Source organism: Suillus plorans (genome assembly GCF_016647745.1).
Source record: "Suillus plorans strain S12 chromosome Unknown HD556scaffold_8, whole genome shotgun sequence".
Lineage (NCBI taxonomy): Eukaryota > Fungi > Basidiomycota > Agaricomycetes > Boletales > Suillaceae > Suillus > Suillus plorans.
The window spans coordinates 919,239-939,822 of record NW_024537392.1 but is presented as its reverse complement, the minus strand read 5'-3'; the positions used below and the strand labels follow the sequence as shown (position 1 = coordinate 939,822).

Here is a 20,584-nt window from a genome sequence, read left to right as displayed (position 1 = left end):
GCGCAGTTCAAGAGAAACAGATTTTGACTCTGATGATCGCTTGACAATTTCATATTTAGCAGGTTTTGAATCCACGCGGACAGATTTGGATTCTGTCGCATCAACTGCTTGGCTAAGGCCAGTTAGATGCGCTCCTAATGAATGCATCCAGAAGTGGATCCTCGATGTACATTTATCTGCATTTTGTCAGCTCTAACATTAATTTCTAACATCCTCCTTGAGTCCAATTATATGTGATCCTTCATGCTATTGAAAGAACTGCCTTTAGGATTCACTTGCGAATGGGTCCATTGGAAGTGCATCTCACTGGTCTTAGCCAAGCAGTTGATGCAACAGAATCTAAATCTGTCTGCGTGTGTTCAAAACCTGCGAAAGATGAAATTATCAAGTGATCACCAGAGTCAAAATCTGTTTCTCTTGGAACGTGCAGGTTTGAAACCTGCCAATGATGAAATTTATTTTCCATGAAAACACATCTTGACATTGCCTCATGAATGATTTTCTCTACAACTCATCTCAACTGATGTTAGCCATGTCATTGCTGCAATAGATTCAAAATCTGTTTCCATTGAAGTCTACAGGTTTGAAGCCTGTTGAGTGACACATTTTTTGTATTAGAACATGTCTTGGATATCTGCTCATGTACAGCATTTCAAATGTTGATCTTCATTGGTCTTAGTCAAGTTGTCACCAGAGTCAAAATCTGTTTCTCTTGAACTGTGCAGGTTTGAAACCTACCAACAATAACATTTTTATTTTTATTCTATGAAATCACACCTTCACATTTCTACATGAATCTTAAAATAAATTGGAAGGCCTCAATTTTCTGGTGGCATTATCACTTTCTTGGAAGAGAAACCAAAAAAAATTCAAAGCTGGTGTATGAAACCATGTTCCACTGCTAGCCTTGCAGCAACTTGTTTTATGATCCACGCCAACTGTTGAAAATTGTCCGAGTCACTCTCTATCAATGATATCAGAGACTGTCTATGATTCAATATTCAAGGCATGTTCTAATAGAAAAAATGCAGCGTTCAATGGGTTTCAGACTGTCAAGGTGCATTTTCATAAAATAAAAATGTTATCATCAGCAGGTTTCAAACCTGCACAGTCCAAGAGAAACAGATTTTGACTCTGATGATCACTTGACAATTTCATCTTTAGCGGGTTTTGAACCCACGCAGACAGATTTAGATTCTGTTGTATCAACTGCTTGGCCAAGACCAGTTAGATTCACTTCCAATGAACCCATTCAAAAGTGAGTACTCAAGGTACATTTATCTGCATTTTATCAGCTCTTTCAATAGCATGGTCAGTGTTGATTTTTTATCCTACTCTTATTGCAAAAGACACAGACTTCCTGCTGGGGCTCTTGACTTCAAGACCTGTTTATCTAACAATTTCCCTGAAAAAGTGCTGATGGAAGACCACCACGGTGGGTCCATGAGTGAAAACTGACAATGAAAGGATCACAGCAGTGTATTTTTGACACAGAGTTCAATGTATGACCAAAGTCCTGATGCAAACTCAGAAGGATAAGTACAATAACAATATAATTCTTTCTAAAGGTCTTGACTTGGTTGAAGAAGAAAAAGAGCAGATTACACATCAAACTTTCAAGTTTGATCCTAATAACCTGGGGAATTAGGAAAAACACAGATCTATTAAGGCTGAGATTCTTTATTGTGCTTATTCAAGCGATTGCCAGAATCGAAATATATTTCTCTTGAACTAAGCAGGTTTGTAATCTATATGGAGATGTGTCTTTTGCATTGACTCGTGATTCATCACATTCCACCATTTTGGATTTCATAGAATAAAAATGTTGTTATTGGCAGGTTTTAAACCTGCACAGTTGAAGAGAAACAGATTTTAAATCTGGTGACAACTTGACCAAGACCAATGAAGATCAATTTCTGAGATGCTGTCTATGAGCAAATATTCAAGACACTTTCTTAGAGAAAAAATGCAACATTAGACAAGTTTCAAACTTGTTGCACTCTGATGGAAACAGATTTTGATTCTGTTATGACAGCCACTTAGCTAAACACAGCTGTGATCAGCTTGCAAGCAAACCGACCATGAGCAAATTTTTCAAGGTGTGTTTTCATAGAAAATAAAATTTATCACTGGCAGGTTTCAAACCTGCGCAGTCCAAGAGAAACAGATTTTGACTCTGATGATCACTTGGCAAATTCATCTTTAGCAGGTTTTGAACCCACGCAGACAGATTTAGATTCTGTCGTATCAACTGCTTGGCTAATACCAGTTGAATGTGCTCCCAATGAACCCATTCAGAAGCGACTTACATACTTTTGCCTATTTGCTATGCTTCTGACTTGCTTCTGCACACTGAGAACACACTTAGAATTACTTACATAGCACCATGTATCTTTTGACTCTGAACAACTTTCCACCACCATCTTGCATATTGTGGGACTCAAAGTATAAAATACGCTATAACTGTTATTTGACACTGAGCGCTTGAAAGCATCTAAGGGCAGAATGTTGCACTATTGTCTAAACACTTCTGCTTTATCTACAACTTCCTCAGGTCATTAGAATCAAACTGGAAAATTTGATGTGTAATCTGCTCTTTTTCTTCAACCAAGTTGAGACCTTTAAAGAGAATTAAATTGTTCTTGTACTCATCATTCCGAGTTTGCATCAAGACTGTGGTCATACATTGAACTTTGTGCCTTGAGGGTTCACTTCTGAATGAAGTTCATATGGAAGTGCATATCACTGGTCTTAGCCAAGCAGTCGATACAACAGAATCTAAATCTGTCTGTGTGGGTTCAAAACCTACCAAATGTTAAATAGCCAAGTGATCGCCAGAGTCAAAATCTGTTTCTCTTGGACCGTGCAGGTTTGAAGCCTGCCAAGGATAATTCTTATTTTCTATAAAAATGCACCTTGATATATGCTCATGGTTGGTTTACTCAAATGCTCATCAGAGTTGTGTTTAGCCAAGTGGTTGTCATCACAGAGTCCAAATCTGTTTCCATTGGAATTCAACAGGTTTGAAACCTGTTGAATGTCACATTTTTTTCTATTAGAACATGTCTTGAATATTTCCTCATAGACAGCATCTCAGACACTGATCTATATGTTTTTTTTTTCCTGTTAGAACACACCTCGAAATGGACTCATGTGTACTTTCCTGAGAGTGTCATCTCACTGGTTGTATGATTTCATAAAATAAAAATGTTATCACCGGCAGGTTTCAAACCTGCACAGTCCAAGAGAAACAGATTTTGATTCTGATGATCACTTGCAATTTCATCCTTAGCGGGTTTTGAACCCACGCAGACAGATTTGGATTCTGTCATATCAACTGCTTAGCTAAGACCAGTTAGATGCACAACCAATGAGCCCATTCAGAAGTGAATCCTCAAGGTACGTTTGTCTGCATTTTGTCAGTTCTAGTATTAGTTTCCAATATCCTCCTTGAGTCCAATCATATGTGATCCTTCCATTGTCGGTTTTCACTCATGATCCAGCTGTTAATATCCCAAGACATCACAAACATCATTGGCCCACTATGGCGGTCTGTCATCAGCACTTTTCAGAGCAATTGCTAGATAAACAGGTCTTGAAGTCAAGAGCCCCAGAAGAAGTCTGATGTCTTTTGCAATAAGAGTAAAATAAATAAAATCAATCATGACAACCATACTATTGAAAGAACTGCCTTGAGGATTCACTTTTGATTGGGTTCATTGCAAGTGCATTCAACCGGTATTAGCCAAGCAGTCGATATGACAGAATCTAAATCTGTCTGCGTGGGTTCAAAACCTGCTAAAGATGAATTTGCCAAGTGATCATCAGAGTCAAAATCTGTTTCTCTTGGACTGTGCAGGTTCAAAACCTGTCAATGATAAATTTTATTTTCTATAAAAACACACCTGGTTTTCTGAGAAACTCATGTCATTGCCACGACTCTGGTCTGCACGCTTTTTGAACTCTACACACTCTGAAGGTCTGTCTTTGTCGATCCTAAATCCCTCTGAGTAATCATTTGCCCATGGACATTTTCTATATCTATTTCTGTTAAACCAAGCAGGCTTAAAACCTGTATAATAACATGGTTTTTCTTTTGCCATTAAAACTTGCCTTAAATTCAAGCTCATGAGTCATTGCATCCCACTATTTTGTGTGGTGGTCAAATGCAGATAAATGTGCGTTGAGGGTTCACATCTGATTGAGTCCATTGGAAGTGCATCTCACTGGTCTTAGCCAAGCAGTTGTTACAACAGAATCTAAATCCTGTCTGCGTGGGTTCAAAACCTACCAAGGATCAAATTGCCAAGTGATTACCAGAGTCAAAATCTGTTTCTCTTGGAATGTGCGAGTTTAAAACCTGCCGATGATGACATTTTTATTCTATGAAATCGCACCTTGACATTTCCTCATGATTGATATATGTTTTTGTTCTGAGCGGGTTTGAAACCTATATGATTACATCTTTTTTTTCATTGAAATATACATTGAACATCTGCTCATGAAAGGTTGTCTCAAAAACTCATCATAACCAGTCTCAGCCAAGTGGTTGTTACAACAGATTCAAAGTCTGTTTATCTTGGATCGTGCATGCTTGAAATATGCTGAGTGATACATGTTTTTGACCTGCTCAGTCCAGGAAAATCAGATTTTGACTTTTATAACTCCTGAACTAGGACTGATTGCAAACCTGTAGGCTTTGATTGAAACATATTTTGAATATATTGTGGCAATGATGTGGAAAAGAGCATTTATGATGGGTTTTGAAGAAAACTATCCATGAGAAAATATCATCATCGGCAGGTTGAGTGACAACTGACAATGGAAGGATTGCATATGGTTGGGCTCAAGGGGGATGTTAGAAATTAATGTTAAAACTGACAAAATGCAGGATAGATGGATGTACCTTGGGGATTCACTTCTGAATGGATTCATTGGGAGTGCATCTAACTGGTCTTAGCCAAGCAGTTAATATGACAGAATCCAAATCTGTCTGTGCAGGTTCAAAACCTGTCAAAGATGAAATTGCAAGTGATCATCAGAGTCAAAATCTGTTTCTCTTGGACCGGGCAGGTTTGAAACCTGCCAATTATGACATTTTTATTTTATGAAATCACACCCTGTCCCATACCAAGCACTGCATTTTTGTGCGCGCCCTACATTACATGTCCATATATTGTCCAATCCAATACTGCTAGTATATTTTCATCATTTTATTTTTCATGTCATGCTGAAGGATACTCCCAGCTACAGACCACAATGTACAGATGCAAGAGAAGCATTCTTGCTACATTCTGCTGCAAAACTAGTACAAAGCAGTAACACCTGGGCCGCATTGAAAAAGATAAAACAGACACAAATGATATCACTTTGATGAATACTTCAAAATGTCCAACTGTCCCTATTTTCTTGCACTTGTGTCTCTGAGAATCTATACACTGCAAAATATAAATATTTTGCAAGAAGGTTTTGAACCTGCATGGTTTGAAAGAAACAGATTTTGACTCTATTGCAACATCTACTTGGCTAGGACTAGTGATATATGAACCTATAGTAAAGCAATAGGATGCTGAGGGATACTGCATCATTAGCCTCTACGAGGCTACAAAGACTTTCAGTCCTACATCGGACGGTACTTCACTTCCCTTGCTATGAGTCATAGTTAGTAGAGTTCCTTTCAGATATTAGTACTTCGCACAATTGATCTTTAGTTCATTCAGAATGATTGTTTGGCCTGACCATTGCCATTTTGCTTATTGATATCCTTAAGTCTTTTGACAGACTTTGCATAGTTATACTACATAAGTTCTATACTTTGACAAACTGCCATATTCCTCACTGGAAACCTTGTTGTTTCACCAGAAGCTCACTGGAAGCTTTGCACAACCTCGGACCTTCATTTCTTGATGTTGGACCTCAACCGGACACATCAGTCCAACACTTCAGACAATTCAGACAATTCTTTGGAACTCTGAACATGCTTAAGGTATCTTTTCCTTCTCTCACCTTTGATTTTAACAAGATATCCCTTGCATTTTATATCAAGAGATAATCCTACAGGCAGTCTCTTGGGACGAACTTTTCACTCACACATTGAGTCTTAAGGTAACACCTTTGTATAGCCCACCAGGAACCAACTCTCTACAACTGGAGCCCACCATGAGGGACTCCATTAAGATTGGAGAAAGACGGCTTCAGAGAAATCCTCGCTGCATTCTGCAGAACATCAAATTCCCAAGAGAAGACTTCATCATCAAAGCTGACATCCCTGGACCATCGGAACTCCCTTCTCATGCATCTTCTGAATTCTCTGTTTTACAGCAACTCTCCCCAAATACACCTGACTCTACACTACTCCCCAAAACTCAGGAAGGAGAAGACACAAATCCTTCCAACACCCATGCCAAACAGGCACTTTGTTCCTTATTTTCAGATAGTCTGTTATCAGAAACCCACAACACACTCTCCTCAGTGTTTCCCCATGCTCCCTCACTGGATAACCCATTCCTAGGCATAACACTGTTACTTCTTGCACCCTCACCCAGACAACGTGTTGCTGCACTCCCTTCATTTTCTGGACCCAGATTATCTGCTCTTCAGATTCCATCACTTTCCACAACTCCACTACAAGTTCTGCTGACCACATCAATTTCATCACCACCTCCAAAACTCACACTAGTACAAATGTTTTCATCAATATTCAGAATGCCTCTCTGTGGCACCGACACCGCTCCCAAGTTTGATGGCACCACAACTCGTCTCCTCGCATACTTAGAGGATGTTGCTCTGCTCAGCAATCATGCTGGTCTAATGGATGAAGCGTGCATCAAGGCCATCTGTTATGCTCCCATTGAAGAATCTGAGACATGGGAAATGCTCAACAAAGCTGACAGCAATGATTGGAAAAAGTTTTACAATGCACTTAAACTCCTGTACCCAGGATGTGAAGGTGACTGTCACTATACTTGGAACGACCTAGAAAACCTCTGTATGGAACAGTCACATATCCCTATCTGCACGCTCGACAAATTCAGAATGTATTATTGGAGCTTCCTGAAGATCTCCAAGTTCCTGATGACAAAGAAGAAACTTGCCAGCTCAAATGTGACAAATTGTTCCTAGACAGTATTCATGAGGCCGCTAACACTATCATTCACAGGCACTTGGAAATCAAAATGGTAGATCATCATCCTGACAAACCATACCCAATGGATAAGGTATATACCGCAGCCATATTCCTGCTACCTGGAACTGCGGCAGTCGCTTCAACTAGTATCGCATCTTCTTCGCCAGCTTAGCCAACCTATAGAACAGTTACTGCATCAGTTCTGGTCACGCAACCTTCCATAACAGTGATGCAGCCATCCGGCAGCATCATAGTCAAAAAGGAGTATAACTTGCAAAGTACGCCATATAAATGCTACTTCTGCAGAGGTAAAAGCCATATCGTGAGATGGTGCAATAGTCACCACGAATATATTACAAGTGGAAAGATCATCAAGAATGAGGGTAAGGTATACATGCCTGATGGTAGCAGAATCCCCAGATCTCGGGAAGATGGTCCCTTCAAAGACCAGATTGATAAATATGCAGGTCAGACACCAGCAACTGGAGCTAACACTATTCAGGTACAAGCCAAAGTGTACTACTGTGCCACACTGGATACCAAAGTCATCGCGGAAATCAACTCATCGGCATTTCTGCACACCTGTAGTGAGACCATAGATGATGAAGAGGAACAGGAACACCTGGAGAAGATCCAGCAAGTCAATGAGGAGTATGCAGCATTCACCGCCAAACAAGCGAGAAGATCAAACAAGGGTAAGACCGCTAGATTCGAAGGTGTTGATGTACTACTGCATCCGAAACCAGGACCTTCATCCAAAGTCATAGAACAAGCAGAGGAAATCATATCTCCGGAGGTAAGGGAAGCAAAGGCCAAGAAAGCACTGAATCCTGGAATGGTAGTTGTGAAACCGGCAGCCAAACCATCCAATGCCAACCCAGTTGTTCTGGTCGCATCATCTTCGACAACCCCAGCCCCGCAATACCACTACACGTTTCCACTAGAAGACAAGGACACCAAGAAATGTGTTATGGACAGAATCCTGAACACAAATGTTAATATCCCCATCCAGGACCTCATTGCATCATTGTCAGACATCCGGAAAGCGTTAAACGATCTCACCATGTCAAAACGAGTCACAGTTGGTATGGTATCAGTAAATGAACTCAGTGGTCACCCCCAGACAGAGCAATTCCTGAAGGGATGGGATGAACATATGAAGAGAGCTAATGACGGATGCATTGTCGCCGACCACTTTAAGTTGTTGCGAACCATCCAAGGCACTACAACTGGAGGCCGGTGTAGAGACTAATATCTCTGTGGGCTTGCAAGGATCTAAATTCCCAATGTTCCAATCACTTCCTAATATAGTGTGACCCATATCTTACCCAGTGCACTTGAGTGCTTCATTGCCCACTCGCGCGCATGAGCGCTTCAGTCACGCATTGATGTGCACATCCTTGGTTCCATTGCTCGTCCTCCGTCCATTCATTCCATGTCTGTTCGGTTTGTCGGTGCGTATTCCCATTGTATTCCCATTTATTCTGACATATATCCAGCACTTATGGACATATTCCATATGTTTTGTCATGAACCCTTACATTACATATTATCTCGTATCTGCTTCACTTCTCGGTTCGCTTTAGCACCCGACAGCGCTTAACACTACTTAGTATATATACTCATGCCTATATTGTATAATGATCATCTTTTTGCACGCACACTGTTGGACTCTAAGTCTAAGTTCTTCGTCATATCTACCAACCGACAATAAGTATCTAAGTACAATATGAGCACCACCACCGTACATTACTAGAAACTCTGTCAATTTGTTTCCCGACTCATTAAGGGTCGCTCCGCTCCACCACCCGCACACACGTTACCATTCATAGTCACACATCGTCACACATTGTCGCTTGTCATTGCTCACTAGCGCTTCACATCGCTCGTGCTGAAGGTTCAACAATACTGTGAGACACGAATGAGGCTCCTGACTGTATCTGTAAATGTTGTAAGGTCATGTGTTGCCTAGTCTGCTATACTTGAGACGACAAGTGCGTTCGACCCTAAAGGGGAAGCGAGTGCAGCAAGGATCTAGTAATAGGTGCTGAAGGCGCTACTGGTCGGCCAATGTGAAGTGTGAGAAAGTGCAGGTGTGCACCAGGCGAGAAGGCACAGGAATGCGCGAAGCGCGGGAAAGTGTGCGTGTGTGTGTGGAAACAAAAGAGACTAAGAGTGAGTTTGCTTAAGTGATGATATGATGCGAGACAAGAGATGGGAGTGCGAGGTGAGATAAATGGATGTCAGAGAATAGATTGCTACTGCGACCTTCAGTTGGTAAGTTAGAAAGGTAGAAAGGTAAAGTGGGTAACAGTATGTAATGCTGGCGCTTAAGTATGGTGCCTAAGCGCTGTCATGCAGAGCCAAAGCACTACTGAGTAAGGTATGTAAAGATATATGTAAGTAAGGGTCCATGATAAAAATAAAGGTGGAACGATATGCAAATAAGGGAAATGGAAATATATGCACTAGTGGACTTGATGGACAGTGGATGGATGTGTCTGGATGGCTGGCACTATAGGGCGCTCAAGCATGGGAAAGCGCGCGCGCATGTACGTCGTGAAGTGTGGGAAGTCACGCGCGCATTGCACAGGAAAGCTGCACCTCTTATAGGAATATCTGCGGAAAGCATACAGAGTGATGCCACAAGTTCGTGCTGTGTACTCCCTAGTGAAAACTGCCATATCGCACAATGAGAGGCACAAGTCTCTACAGTGTGCCTTACCAGGCTTGACCAAGCGCCCGGTCCAGTGTTTCCCTCCATATACAAACTTAGAGGAACCTTCTCAGTAGCAATCCCCTTGGGCTGACACATAGCTTGCTCATCGAGGACTACTAGAGTATATCTCATAGCACCCATATATCTACACTACCAATTTCTCTTCTACAACGTGTCCATAGGGTCGGACAAGTCTCATAGTGCTATCCGGATGACTTCCAGATATTGGAAACATGTATAAGGCTAATCCAGATGGATCCAGACTAGAAACAAACAGAGTATAGACTATCCAAAGATAGAGCCGGAAATGTAGACTATCGGAATCAATCTGAAGTCTCAGAGATTGACGAGAGTTGATTAGACTCAAGTCCAGAGGACAGAAAGAGGACAAACTAAGATGATATTCAAACTGAGGTACTACAGGACATATACATGGGTTTATATACTAAGAGGATAATGGAAGGATCAATAAGCAAAGGTCCGAGGCTATGTACAAAGCATATGCAAAGCTTATCAAATGTGAGTCGGAAATGAAGCATAGGTTAATGGATCAGTAATCATACCGGTAATAAGTATAACCGAGATACCGGGAACAGGAAATACGGAATAGGCTGTGTTTAACATTATATGAACAGGAAATGAATTAAGAAGCTTATCGGATATCAGATCGGAAGTGGATCTATGCATCGGACCAGATCAGATCTAAGGGTCCGAAGTTCGGAAGAGAAGCATGAATATATGGGATATGACAACTTGGCTAAATACAGCTCTGATCAGCTTGCAAGCTGACCAATCATAAGCATATGTCAAGATGTGCCTTCATAGAATACAAATTAAAATATTATCATTGGTAGGTTTCACACCTGCTAATTGCTAGTGAGTTATGATAGTAGACTCTATAAGCCTATAGGGACCTGGTTTCCTACACTACTTTATCTACTCTCTGCTTTCTCTGCTCCTTACTTACTCTACTCTTCACTCATTTGTTCATATTGTTTTGCCATTGTTCATTGTCATCTCACAGTCCTTACCACTGCTAGCACTTGTATTATTAATGTCTATATGTCATATTATTTACTTTATCTGAAATGCAGTATATTGTGATTATTATCTGAGTAAGTGCACCATAAGTATTACTACATTATATCACACTAGCTTAGATAATACCCACAATATACTGCATTTCAGACTTATAGTAATATTCTGGCCCAGCTTAGCTCAAAAGCTGCAGCTTTGGCCTAACTTGAGCTTGCAAAAAATCCAAATTGGGCCAAAGCCACTAGTGATGGCTGGCTTTGGTCTGGCTCTGGCCCAAGCCATAACTCAAGATGAGTTATGATGTGTAAATGTGGCAACTCACCATTTTTGGATATGGCTTAATATAAGGATGTAGTTAAATCCCTTGAGGGTAGCAACAAAAATTTCAAAGAGACAAGAATAGATATTGAGAAATCAAAGATTACTAATTGTGTTTATTAAGTACAAAAGCCTCAGCCTGGGCTGCTGGCTTTGGCTTTTCAGCACATCAGGTCTGGCCTATTTTGGCCCGGCCTACAGCCTGAAGCCAGGTCATGCACATCACTAGTATCACCAATTTCTGCTACTTGCAATACAGTACACTATCTCATAATGAATAGTGTTGGTCCCCAGGTTCTCTTGTTCATTATAAGGTTATATGCAGAACAATATTGTCACTCTGTGTAACACATTGTGACCTAGTGCTACCAAGTTGCACTAAATGCACAATCTATCTTTATATTAGTTAGGTATGCAATGCATATGTATGCTGAATGTTGACTATAAAATACTAGTATAACAATGTAGTGAAAATATCAGATATACAAGTGAAGAAACAGTGTTAGGTTGCTTGTTTACAAATCACAAAGTCAGTCTTCCTCAAATAAGCATGCAACTTTTAATGCTGATGTTGCAATTTTCTTGAGTCTTATGGTAGATGTTTTGGCAGAACCTAACCTGGGCCCTCACTTGATGGGACTGATGGTTTGAGAGCCTGGTTGTAAGGTTTATGTCCAGTGCAAGGCTCATGCACTTTCTGCATTGGTTGAGGTGACATGGATTAACTTCAAAGATGCAAATTAATTTGCACTGTCCTATGGCATAATAAAATTTTCAGCTTACAGCCATACTAACTAAGTTACTTAGCTAAACTGCCTATATAATAATGCATAACCCCCAAAAATCAATATTCATTATTAAATATGAGATTCTATGCATGATTTAGTGGCAACAAGCATTGTTCCTGTGTCCAGTCATTCATTATGAGGTAGTGTACTGTACTTGCAATGTAGGTCATTTTACCAATGAGTGAAAAATGATTACCAAAAAAGTCAAAACATAAGTTGGAAAAAGTTGAAGTCAAGAGGAGGCACTTACTTTTTGGACTTATAATTGCCTTGTGGCATGTTGACAGCAAGTTGCAAAAAAGAAAGTTCAAGAAATGTGTGAATTTACTGGTGTTCTTTAGGCAAATTGTGTAGGTAGTTGGGATTCATACTAGGAGACAGTGTCATATCCCATGTTTCGAACCCGGACCTATCACACAAACCATTTCCAAGTTTCCGGATCCAGCTGACTTCTATCTATTGTCCGGATCCGACCTGTGTCTAGCTTCTGTGCCTTATCCCTTTGTACATTCCCTCTAAAGTTAGATCATCTCATTTTCTGTACCTCATTTCATTTCCGCCTTTATTTTCCTATGTCTTCATCTCCAGTTTCATTTACTATTTTTTGATAGACTAGTGTTTGACTTTTCTATATACTTCGTCCACAGCCTCGCATAGCTTCAGACTGTGCTGGCTGATTCTCTGTTAAGTCCTCCATAGTATATAAACCCTGTAGAATCTTTGTACTACCTCAGTTTGAATATTATCTTAGACTCTGCTCATTCCCTCCTCCGTCCGACTTGAGTTATACTCTCGTCGACCTCCCCTAGTCTTAGGGTTGACTTATCACCTCCACCTCTACCTCTGGTAGTCCTCCGCTGTTTCCTTTCTAGTTTGGACATTGTCTGGATTAGTCTTATCACCTGTTCACGAACGTCCACCGGAATTCCCATGCATCAGACATCGTCCGACACTTCCGGACATTGTCCGACGCCCTTCGGACATTGTCCATTAGCCTTCGGATGTTAGGGGCACGTACTTGGGTAAGGGGCACAGTGCACAAGCTGAAGCCAAGCCCTTCAGATTTGACCCTTGAGCACAATCTTAACAGACAGCAAGAAGCCAAGTTATTGCCATACTGACAGTAATGCCCACTCTAGACCAAGAAGGGTACAATTGTGAGATGATGTCATTGATTTGCATGAGAAGGCAATTTCACATAATGATAATAGATCTGTAGTACTGTATACTAGTTGTGAGTTTGCCATTATGATGTGTGTAGTGTAGGATAGGGGGTACAATTCCAGAAGCAGATGTTATTTGCGGATGCTGACATAATGGTGTTTGGGCTAATCTGTGTTTTAGAGAGATTACAAATATTAATGGTGATGAATGAAGCAGTAACGATGGTGGCTCCTCCAAACCCCTTAAACATCATCACTGCCCTGACTAGTGCTTTTAAAAGCCAAAATGGCAAGGCAGCATCGAGCATGTGCATAGCCCAGCTCCTCAAGCAGAACATGGGCCAGCTTGGCAAGCTCATGCAGCAGGGCAAGCTTACTGCCATACAGATCCAGCAGGTCCATCTGCTTTTAAACCAAGTGAGATTTGTTTTATCTCACTTGGGCATCTTGTCTGTAGCTGAAAGATTAGTGCTGCCGGAGTCCAGTTCTGAACTTTGGTTTGAACCTGAACACTTCCAAACTGGACCATGTGTTTGGTCTGGGGTTCAGTATAATGTGAGAATTGAATCTATTATTAGGTTCGGGGTTCAGCTGATGCCTGAAAATACTGAACCCATCCGAACCCATTCGAACTGAGTGGGACTTCTGCAGATCATCCACTTGCCCTTATTGCTATTTATCTGTACTAGGACTGATAATCTTTCCTCTGGTTCTTGCATGCAGTTCACTAAAGATCTTGCACATCTGTTACCTCCTGACTCATGCGAGAAAGAGTTAGTTGTGATGGCTGATGTTTGAGCTTATTATCATGTTGCCTACAAGGTGAGTCTCATTTATTATCTGTGCTCCAACTTGTGTATCCTCCAAGCAGCACATTATTGGCCATATATTCTGAGTCCCCCATCAGCTCTCCTCAAATCCACCAACCATCCTTTTGTCTCATCCACAGTTGCCTTTAAATTATCGATCCTAAGATTCAGCACCTCAAGCACATCCAAACTCATAGGCAACCACTTTGGTATCTTTCCTCCCTTCACGACCTCATACACAGTCCACATGAACTTGTCTATGTCTTGTGTGACTCTTCTCAAAAGACCTCTCTTTCTGGTTCTTACAAAGACCGTGCAGATATGGGTGCTGGAGTGCGTGAGTACATTCCACGTGTGGTGTCCTCCAAATCGTACACATGAAATATTGACTTGCATAATGCTAATGCATTTGGCATCTGCATATGCCAGCCAACTTAGCTCACACCAAGCATGAATAATTCAAAGACCAAGACACCGAAATTGGAAGGCACATCACTCGTGTTACCACTTACTCTGATGTGCTGAAAATGTCACATGTATTTTTCCAGGATGACGCCCAAAATTTGTCATAGCATTTGATGAGCCCACCTTCTGAGCAGCATGAGTAACAAGGGTTTTGTTCATCCCATATTCTTGGCAGGACAATCAACGCCTACTGTTATAACAATGATGCATTAGTCTGGGTCATTTTGCATCTACAACTTCACAAGTGGCCAATTTTTCAGCTCCTCAGGTGATCAGTGCCTTCCTTAGGTGAAGGAAAAGTCAAGCTCACCTCCCAAAAGCGAACGAGATCAGTCGTGAGCTCACCCGCATTGAATGTGACTGGTCCACACTCATAATGCTCAAGCTCATGCAGAGCATCTTTTTGGACCTCCTCGAGTGCCTTAGTAGGAAGCAGGCAAGAACTTGTCAGCATATGCTCAAGCTTCAAGGTTGGATGGGACTTGTGGTTTCTGATGAGTGTGTATTAACTACACTTACTACTGCTTGTCTTACAAATGAGCCACAGATTTGAGCATGCTCCAATTCCTTCTACCACACAGCATGATGGGGTGGATACTATTGACACCGAGCCAGCGGCTATTCATGCTTATACATGTTAGATATACATGTATGTTTTTTGTTCTAATGATACTGAGTGCAGGCTACTGCAAGTTGATATGATTTTCATGTACTTATTGTAATTTTTATGAATTTATATGTGTTTGGGGTTCGAACACATCCTGAACTCAAACCAAATGCTTGTGAATGCATTCATAAGGGTCCGGTCCATTGTTTGCCCTCCTTTCCTGAACTGGACCATAGGTCCAGTTCAGGGTTCACATTTAGAGGCCTAAGAACCGGACCGAACCAGACTTTGGCAGCACTATGAAAGATTATGCTGAAAAACACAAGTTTACAACCAGTGCTGCTTTGGGAAGCAGAGCTGGCACTTCAACCACAAATGGCAGTACAAAGATATGACTTGATGCCATTGATGGGTAGGACCCTCCTTCATCTCATCCTGGTTGTGGTAAGCTGGGGCCACTGCAACAACTGCTACTGCTTTTAAAAATGGGTCACCGGCACCTCCTCTTACATCTATGCCTGGTGACAGGTATCCTATCAGCCAAACTCTCAACACCACCAATCTGGGGCCAGTTCAGTGGGCAGCTGCACAGCAAGGAAGACCAACACTTACAGGTGGAATGACTAGTGGCAGAGTGTCTGGTGAGTCATTTGCCGGGAAAGTAGTGGTCCTGTTTGAGTACTGATTTTGATTTATGTTACCAGGCACCCCTGCTCAGATTACATGATTCATGGATGATGCTGGTGTGCTCAGCTTAGAGGATAATCAACCACAGAGAAAGAATACCCCAGGAGATCAGAGCATGAGATAGTTAATACAAGACCTCATCTCAAGTGTTGATCCCAACATTTGAATCAAACCTGAGGTGGAGGATGTAAACCACTGCACTCAAATGCCTTGACATACTATCCCTCATTATATCATCTACAACTACTTCTTCAAATCACTGACATGTTCATCAACTCTGTCATGAACTTTAGTTGTCAACTAGCAAAGCATTGCAGCAATGACACGCTTAAAGTCAAAGACCTCTCTTCAAGTTCTTCTTCCTTATTCTTGTACCCATTGCTCTGTCTCTTAGAACACAACCACAATATTTGTATTCCTGGATTTGCATCAGACGACACATAAATAGCCTTATCTCAGGCTGCTGTAACACCTTCTGGGGCTACAGCAGCAGGAAAGAAAAAGACCCAGGGTACATCCATGACTTTATGCAGTCACCACTTGGCGCAGGTGCAACAAGCAAAGAGGGAGAGCAAACTTGCATCATGGTAGTGGATCACACTGGACATTCTCATTTTCTTTGCTCATACCTTTTTCTTTGCTTGTTCACACACTTGTAACTTATAAGTACTTCTGCATAGAGACTCATATCATAGTATCTCAAGATCTCACATCGACAAGGTGCTACTGGTATGTTAAAGTCCGGAGGCAGAAGAAGCCTGGGAGTGCCCCTCAAAGGCAATGAGGTTGTGCTACTCAAAAAGTCTTGCTCCACATAGGTGTGCCAGAGCAACAGCAATACCATCTTCGAGTCACATCAGGAAAAGTGCACATTACTTAAACATTTCTTAAAAAAACTTAGATGAGGCTGAGAGCAACTTAAGAATAAATTAAGTCAGAATGTGTTAAGATGGACTCTCTTAGAATAATTAGATCCAGATTCTTGATTTCTGACTTGATTAATTCTTAAGCATGCTTAAATGAAACTGGTAGATTGCAACAGACTCAAAGTGATGGTTAAGGGAGGAACAAGAAAGTCATGAAAACGGGCTCAAGAGCAACAAAAAGGCAATGAAAGGGTGATGTAAGTAACAAAAAAAATCACAATGGAGACAATTCTGCAGGAGTAGAAATTGGACTGAATGGTGGTGCTTCCAAGGGAAATGAAGTGCCAGGAGACAAATCTCGAATACTACTACATCATTCCTGTATAGCATTGTCAGCAGTACACATAGAATTAGTAACAAAAATTACCTTCACCGAAAGGCAAAGATATCAGCATACTCTTCGTCAATGTCCTCCTCAACATCCATCTTTGACTGTCCACCATGAGAGGTGGTTACTTTCATGTATTATTGCACTTGTTTGATGATGGCCTTCATGTTGCTTGCAGGGATGCGATTGATGGCCTGCAAAAACATTGATGTGTCGTATCCCCACAGTGGCTCTGAGAAAGTTTTGTTTTCGCTGATCACGGCAGTCCACTGCTCCCCATTGGTAGCTGGAGCCTTACCCTTCCATGGGTTCTTCTTCTTACTACCCTTGGCGATGGTGGACTTGACCTCAAAACTCATCTGTTTGGTTGACAGAAGATGAAGAGCGTGCTTGACCTAAGTAAAATTAGTGTGAAGCTTAATATTAGTCCTGAAAATAATTACCACCACTCCAGAGAGTGCAAGAGCAGTTTGACAGGACTGTTCCTCACTCTGAAGTGACGGAACAGAGACACGGTGTAAAGATACAACAATTGCTGAATACTATACGAAATAAGTAATCAGCAATATAAAAATGTTGTGTGGTCTTGCACAGCCTAGTCTGCTATACTTGCTAGACAAGTGTGTTCGACCCGAGGGGTTTGCTATTGGAATAAGTCTGTAAATAGTCAATTGATGAACTGGCAAAAGTCCGAGCGCGGGAAACAGAATCCGAAGGTATAATTACGAGTCCGATGCCAAAGCATCGGCCGATGTTTTCGGGTTTAGCGGGTTTCGGGTGCAGGTTTGACGGGTTGGCGTCGGGTTACTAAAAGAACATCGGGTGAAGCGAGCGGTATGCGGATTATTAAGACTGCGGGTGTTTCGGATAGAAAGAGCGGTAATATTTCGCAATGTCAACTAAGAACTACAGAATATTGGGTTTGACCACTAAGCGTCAGGGAAATATCTCCCTACTACTTGGATGATAATATGCTATGTGGAAAACCAATATATATATAAGTACGTAGAAATCCGGAACCCTATAGGCAAAAGTAGTGGCCGATGATTTCGGATCCGAAGTACATGTAAATAAACATGAGGCGCTGCGGACGATGGGAAAACATGTAATAGCGCTGGCTACAACGTGAGTAATGTGAGAAATAATCAACTACGCACCTAGTGGGGCTAGCAGACAAGACAGGACACGGATAGGACAAGTGCGCGGGAAAAATGTCGGCCGACGCGGCCGATGCATCGGGTCCGCTGGTCAAAGTGTCGGGTTTCATCGGAAAGTGAATACTGTGTGACGGGCATTTGACACAATGCGTGAAATGGCTAAATACAAGCTCAGCGCTAGCTCGAGTGCTACAACGGCCTTATGTATAGTTGAGGTGTGCCACAAAGGTTTGCAAGACAAAGATGGACTGCCACATTCCTGTCCACAGCTCAATGTTGAAAGACGCGTTAGGATTCAATCACGACCAGATGAGAGATGATGCTAACCTTTTTGTCGTCTGATTTGACATTCGCAAAAAGCCACCTATTGTCATTGAGCCAGAAATCAGAAAAATCAGCACGGCTATCCTCATTATCATAAAGTGGGTCAGCCACTATGAAAGATGTGAACATCATCATGATGGCCGCAGAGCTGAATCCATCACACCATTCACTTAGGTGTTGCTTTGTCTGCATAAAATAATATGAATTAGTACCCAGGAAAATAGTTTGAGACTTAGACTTACAACTTGATAGACCACACTTCCAGGGACAATGGTGTGACCCATCAATGACTTTTCATTATAAATGACTGCCCAAACTTCCTCGAGGATCGGAATGAGAATGTTGTCTTCAATGAGCCATGGATCAATATTGTCTCCTCCAGTAGTGTGAGCAACAGTAGGAATGAAAATGCCATGCTATGTGTTGTTTTCGAGGCAACCAGCTGGAGGTCGCTATTCTTGTATTTTGCTCTTGTAACTTCTCCAGTGATGCCCTTTCCAGGCTTCTGTCCAGGTTCTGTTTTGACGCGCTTGGTAGGTGGAGCTGAGTCATTGGAATTGTTGTCAACAATGTCCACATTTGTCTAATGAGTCACCTGTTAGTACGACGTAGTACATCATTCATTCACATACCATCATCATTGTCCGTTTGTTTGCTTGAGCGGAATTGGAACTTTCTTCAATGACAAAATGATCCCCACCATTGTCACCTTTTCCCTCGGCCTCACCCTCACCCTTGCCTTTGGCTTCATCCTCTACATAATCCAAGAACATGATGTCTTCAGAAATTTTGCTAAGGTCCATAGTACTGTCCATGTGCTCCATTTTGACAGGTGCTTTGCAGAAGATGCATTGCGAAGGTGGAGGCGGTGGTGATGTGAGTGAACTGCTCCTAAGCTCGATGACATCCTATGAATCTATTAAAAACTGATCAGAGGCTAAGCAAAATACTCAACTGGCGCCACAACATTCCACAAACCACTAGGTTTCCTCATGCCTACAAGTGCATATGCTGCCATGCGCTCCGGATGATCCTCCTCATCTGGAAAGCATCCCTCTGAGAAGTTGTCACCTAAGACCAAGCTGGTTGGAGTCCCTGGTGGAGGAGTGGCATTGCTTGCAGCTGTTGTTGCCCTAGTGAGCTGTGAAAATGCTGTGCTGCTGGTGCACTGAGACATCACGAGGTTCTTTGGTGTCTTCATGGAGTGAGTGTTTTTTTTGAGGTTGATTTTGTAAACTTTCTGGGCCCATGTCATGACTCCGCCTGTGTACGCTTGCTTCAAATCACTGGTAAAGTCATTGAGTAGGTTCCAATAGAAGAGTGTAGGCTCAGTTAGTAGTAACATGGTGGTTAACAACAAAGGTACTTATGCTGCCATTTGTCCTTTTCCAATTAAGTCATGTGATGCACACAGACTTGACTTCGCATCAGATTTACCATTAGCATTTGATGGCTGGGAAGCAAGGACAGCACATGCTGCATTGACAGCATCACGGTGCATTGTCTTCTGTGCACATTTCCTCTTTCCTTGCATTGTCCCAATATCATTGTTGTCTTCATCAACTTCTACTGCAGCACTAGTCTGAGCCTGACCTCACAAAATGACTCCACCATCTGACACTAATGTTTGACTGGATTGATTGGCAGCCACACATCCAGCTTCAGAGGGAAGACTTGCTGAGGTTGCCTTTGCGCCATATGGAATGGGATGAGGACATGGTGTCTTTGGAGCTGAGGCATTACTCTGCTGAAGAGAGAGCTTTTCCTGTGCAGCAGCGACTCGTTCAATGCCCTTTTGGGTTTTCTCTTCCTTCTCTTGGTTAGCTTGCTGGATGTGAGCATTGTCTGCTTTGACCTGGGCTGAAGTGCGCCATTTCTGCTTGGTATCTAAGACCACCTGTGCAGGTCTTTTTGCAGCATTTGATGGATGTGTCAAGACCATACTGACCAAGAAGAGTGCAAGAAAAGCAGCAAGTGCAAGTTTTGAGAGCAAGACAAGACGAATGAAAATTGTTGCAGAATGGCATTTTTAATACTTTGTGGGTGGCAAACTATTATGTACTTTACTGCAAACTTCATCTGCTCAGAAAAAATGTGTCTCAAAATCCTCGCACAACATCTCCCGGACA

General features: G+C 41.8%; 5 protein-coding genes across 5 annotated transcripts; 3 read left to right on the top strand and 2 right to left on the bottom strand.

Annotated features, from left to right (window-relative positions):
• Positions 1-3,700: 3,700 nt before the first annotated feature.
• HD556DRAFT_1304982 (uncharacterized protein) lies at positions 3,701-4,413 on the bottom strand (the record flags this gene model as incomplete). Its single annotated transcript, XM_041299729.1, has 4 exons — positions 3,701-3,868; positions 3,906-4,072; positions 4,228-4,287; positions 4,398-4,413. The coding sequence occupies 4 exons, from the start codon at positions 4,411-4,413 to the stop codon at positions 3,701-3,703; spliced, it is 411 nt and encodes a 136-aa protein (XP_041164781.1).
• Positions 4,414-6,159: 1,746 nt separating this feature from the next.
• Positions 6,160-7,122, top strand: HD556DRAFT_1439031 (uncharacterized protein; the record flags this gene model as incomplete). Its single annotated transcript, XM_041305914.1, has 1 exon — positions 6,160-7,122. One exon carries the CDS (start codon positions 6,160-6,162, stop codon positions 7,120-7,122), a length of 963 nt encoding a protein of 320 aa, XP_041164780.1.
• A 398-nt stretch (positions 7,123-7,520) lies between these two features.
• HD556DRAFT_1439030 (uncharacterized protein) lies at positions 7,521-8,378 on the top strand (the record flags this gene model as incomplete). The annotated part of the gene is made up of 1 exon (XM_041305913.1): positions 7,521-8,378. One exon carries the CDS (start codon positions 7,521-7,523, stop codon positions 8,376-8,378), a length of 858 nt encoding a protein of 285 aa, XP_041164779.1.
• A 4,996-nt stretch (positions 8,379-13,374) lies between these two features.
• On the top strand, positions 13,375-16,311 carry HD556DRAFT_1503211 (uncharacterized protein; the record flags this gene model as incomplete). The annotated part of the gene is made up of 6 exons (XM_041308984.1): positions 13,375-13,548; positions 15,294-15,414; positions 15,483-15,711; positions 15,787-15,843; positions 16,014-16,132; positions 16,169-16,311. The coding sequence occupies 6 exons, from the start codon at positions 13,375-13,377 to the stop codon at positions 16,309-16,311; spliced, it is 843 nt and encodes a 280-aa protein (XP_041164778.1).
• Positions 16,312-17,015: 704 nt separating this feature from the next.
• Positions 17,016-20,397, bottom strand: HD556DRAFT_1304980 (uncharacterized protein; the record flags this gene model as incomplete). The annotated part of the gene is made up of 10 exons (XM_041299728.1): positions 17,016-17,078; positions 17,121-17,369; positions 17,418-17,516; positions 18,459-18,641; positions 18,698-18,871; positions 18,895-19,038; positions 19,088-19,363; positions 19,456-19,741; positions 19,868-20,048; positions 20,109-20,397. 10 exons carry the CDS (start codon positions 20,395-20,397, stop codon positions 17,016-17,018), a joined length of 1,944 nt encoding a protein of 647 aa, XP_041164777.1.
• Positions 20,398-20,584: the final 187 nt, after the last annotated feature.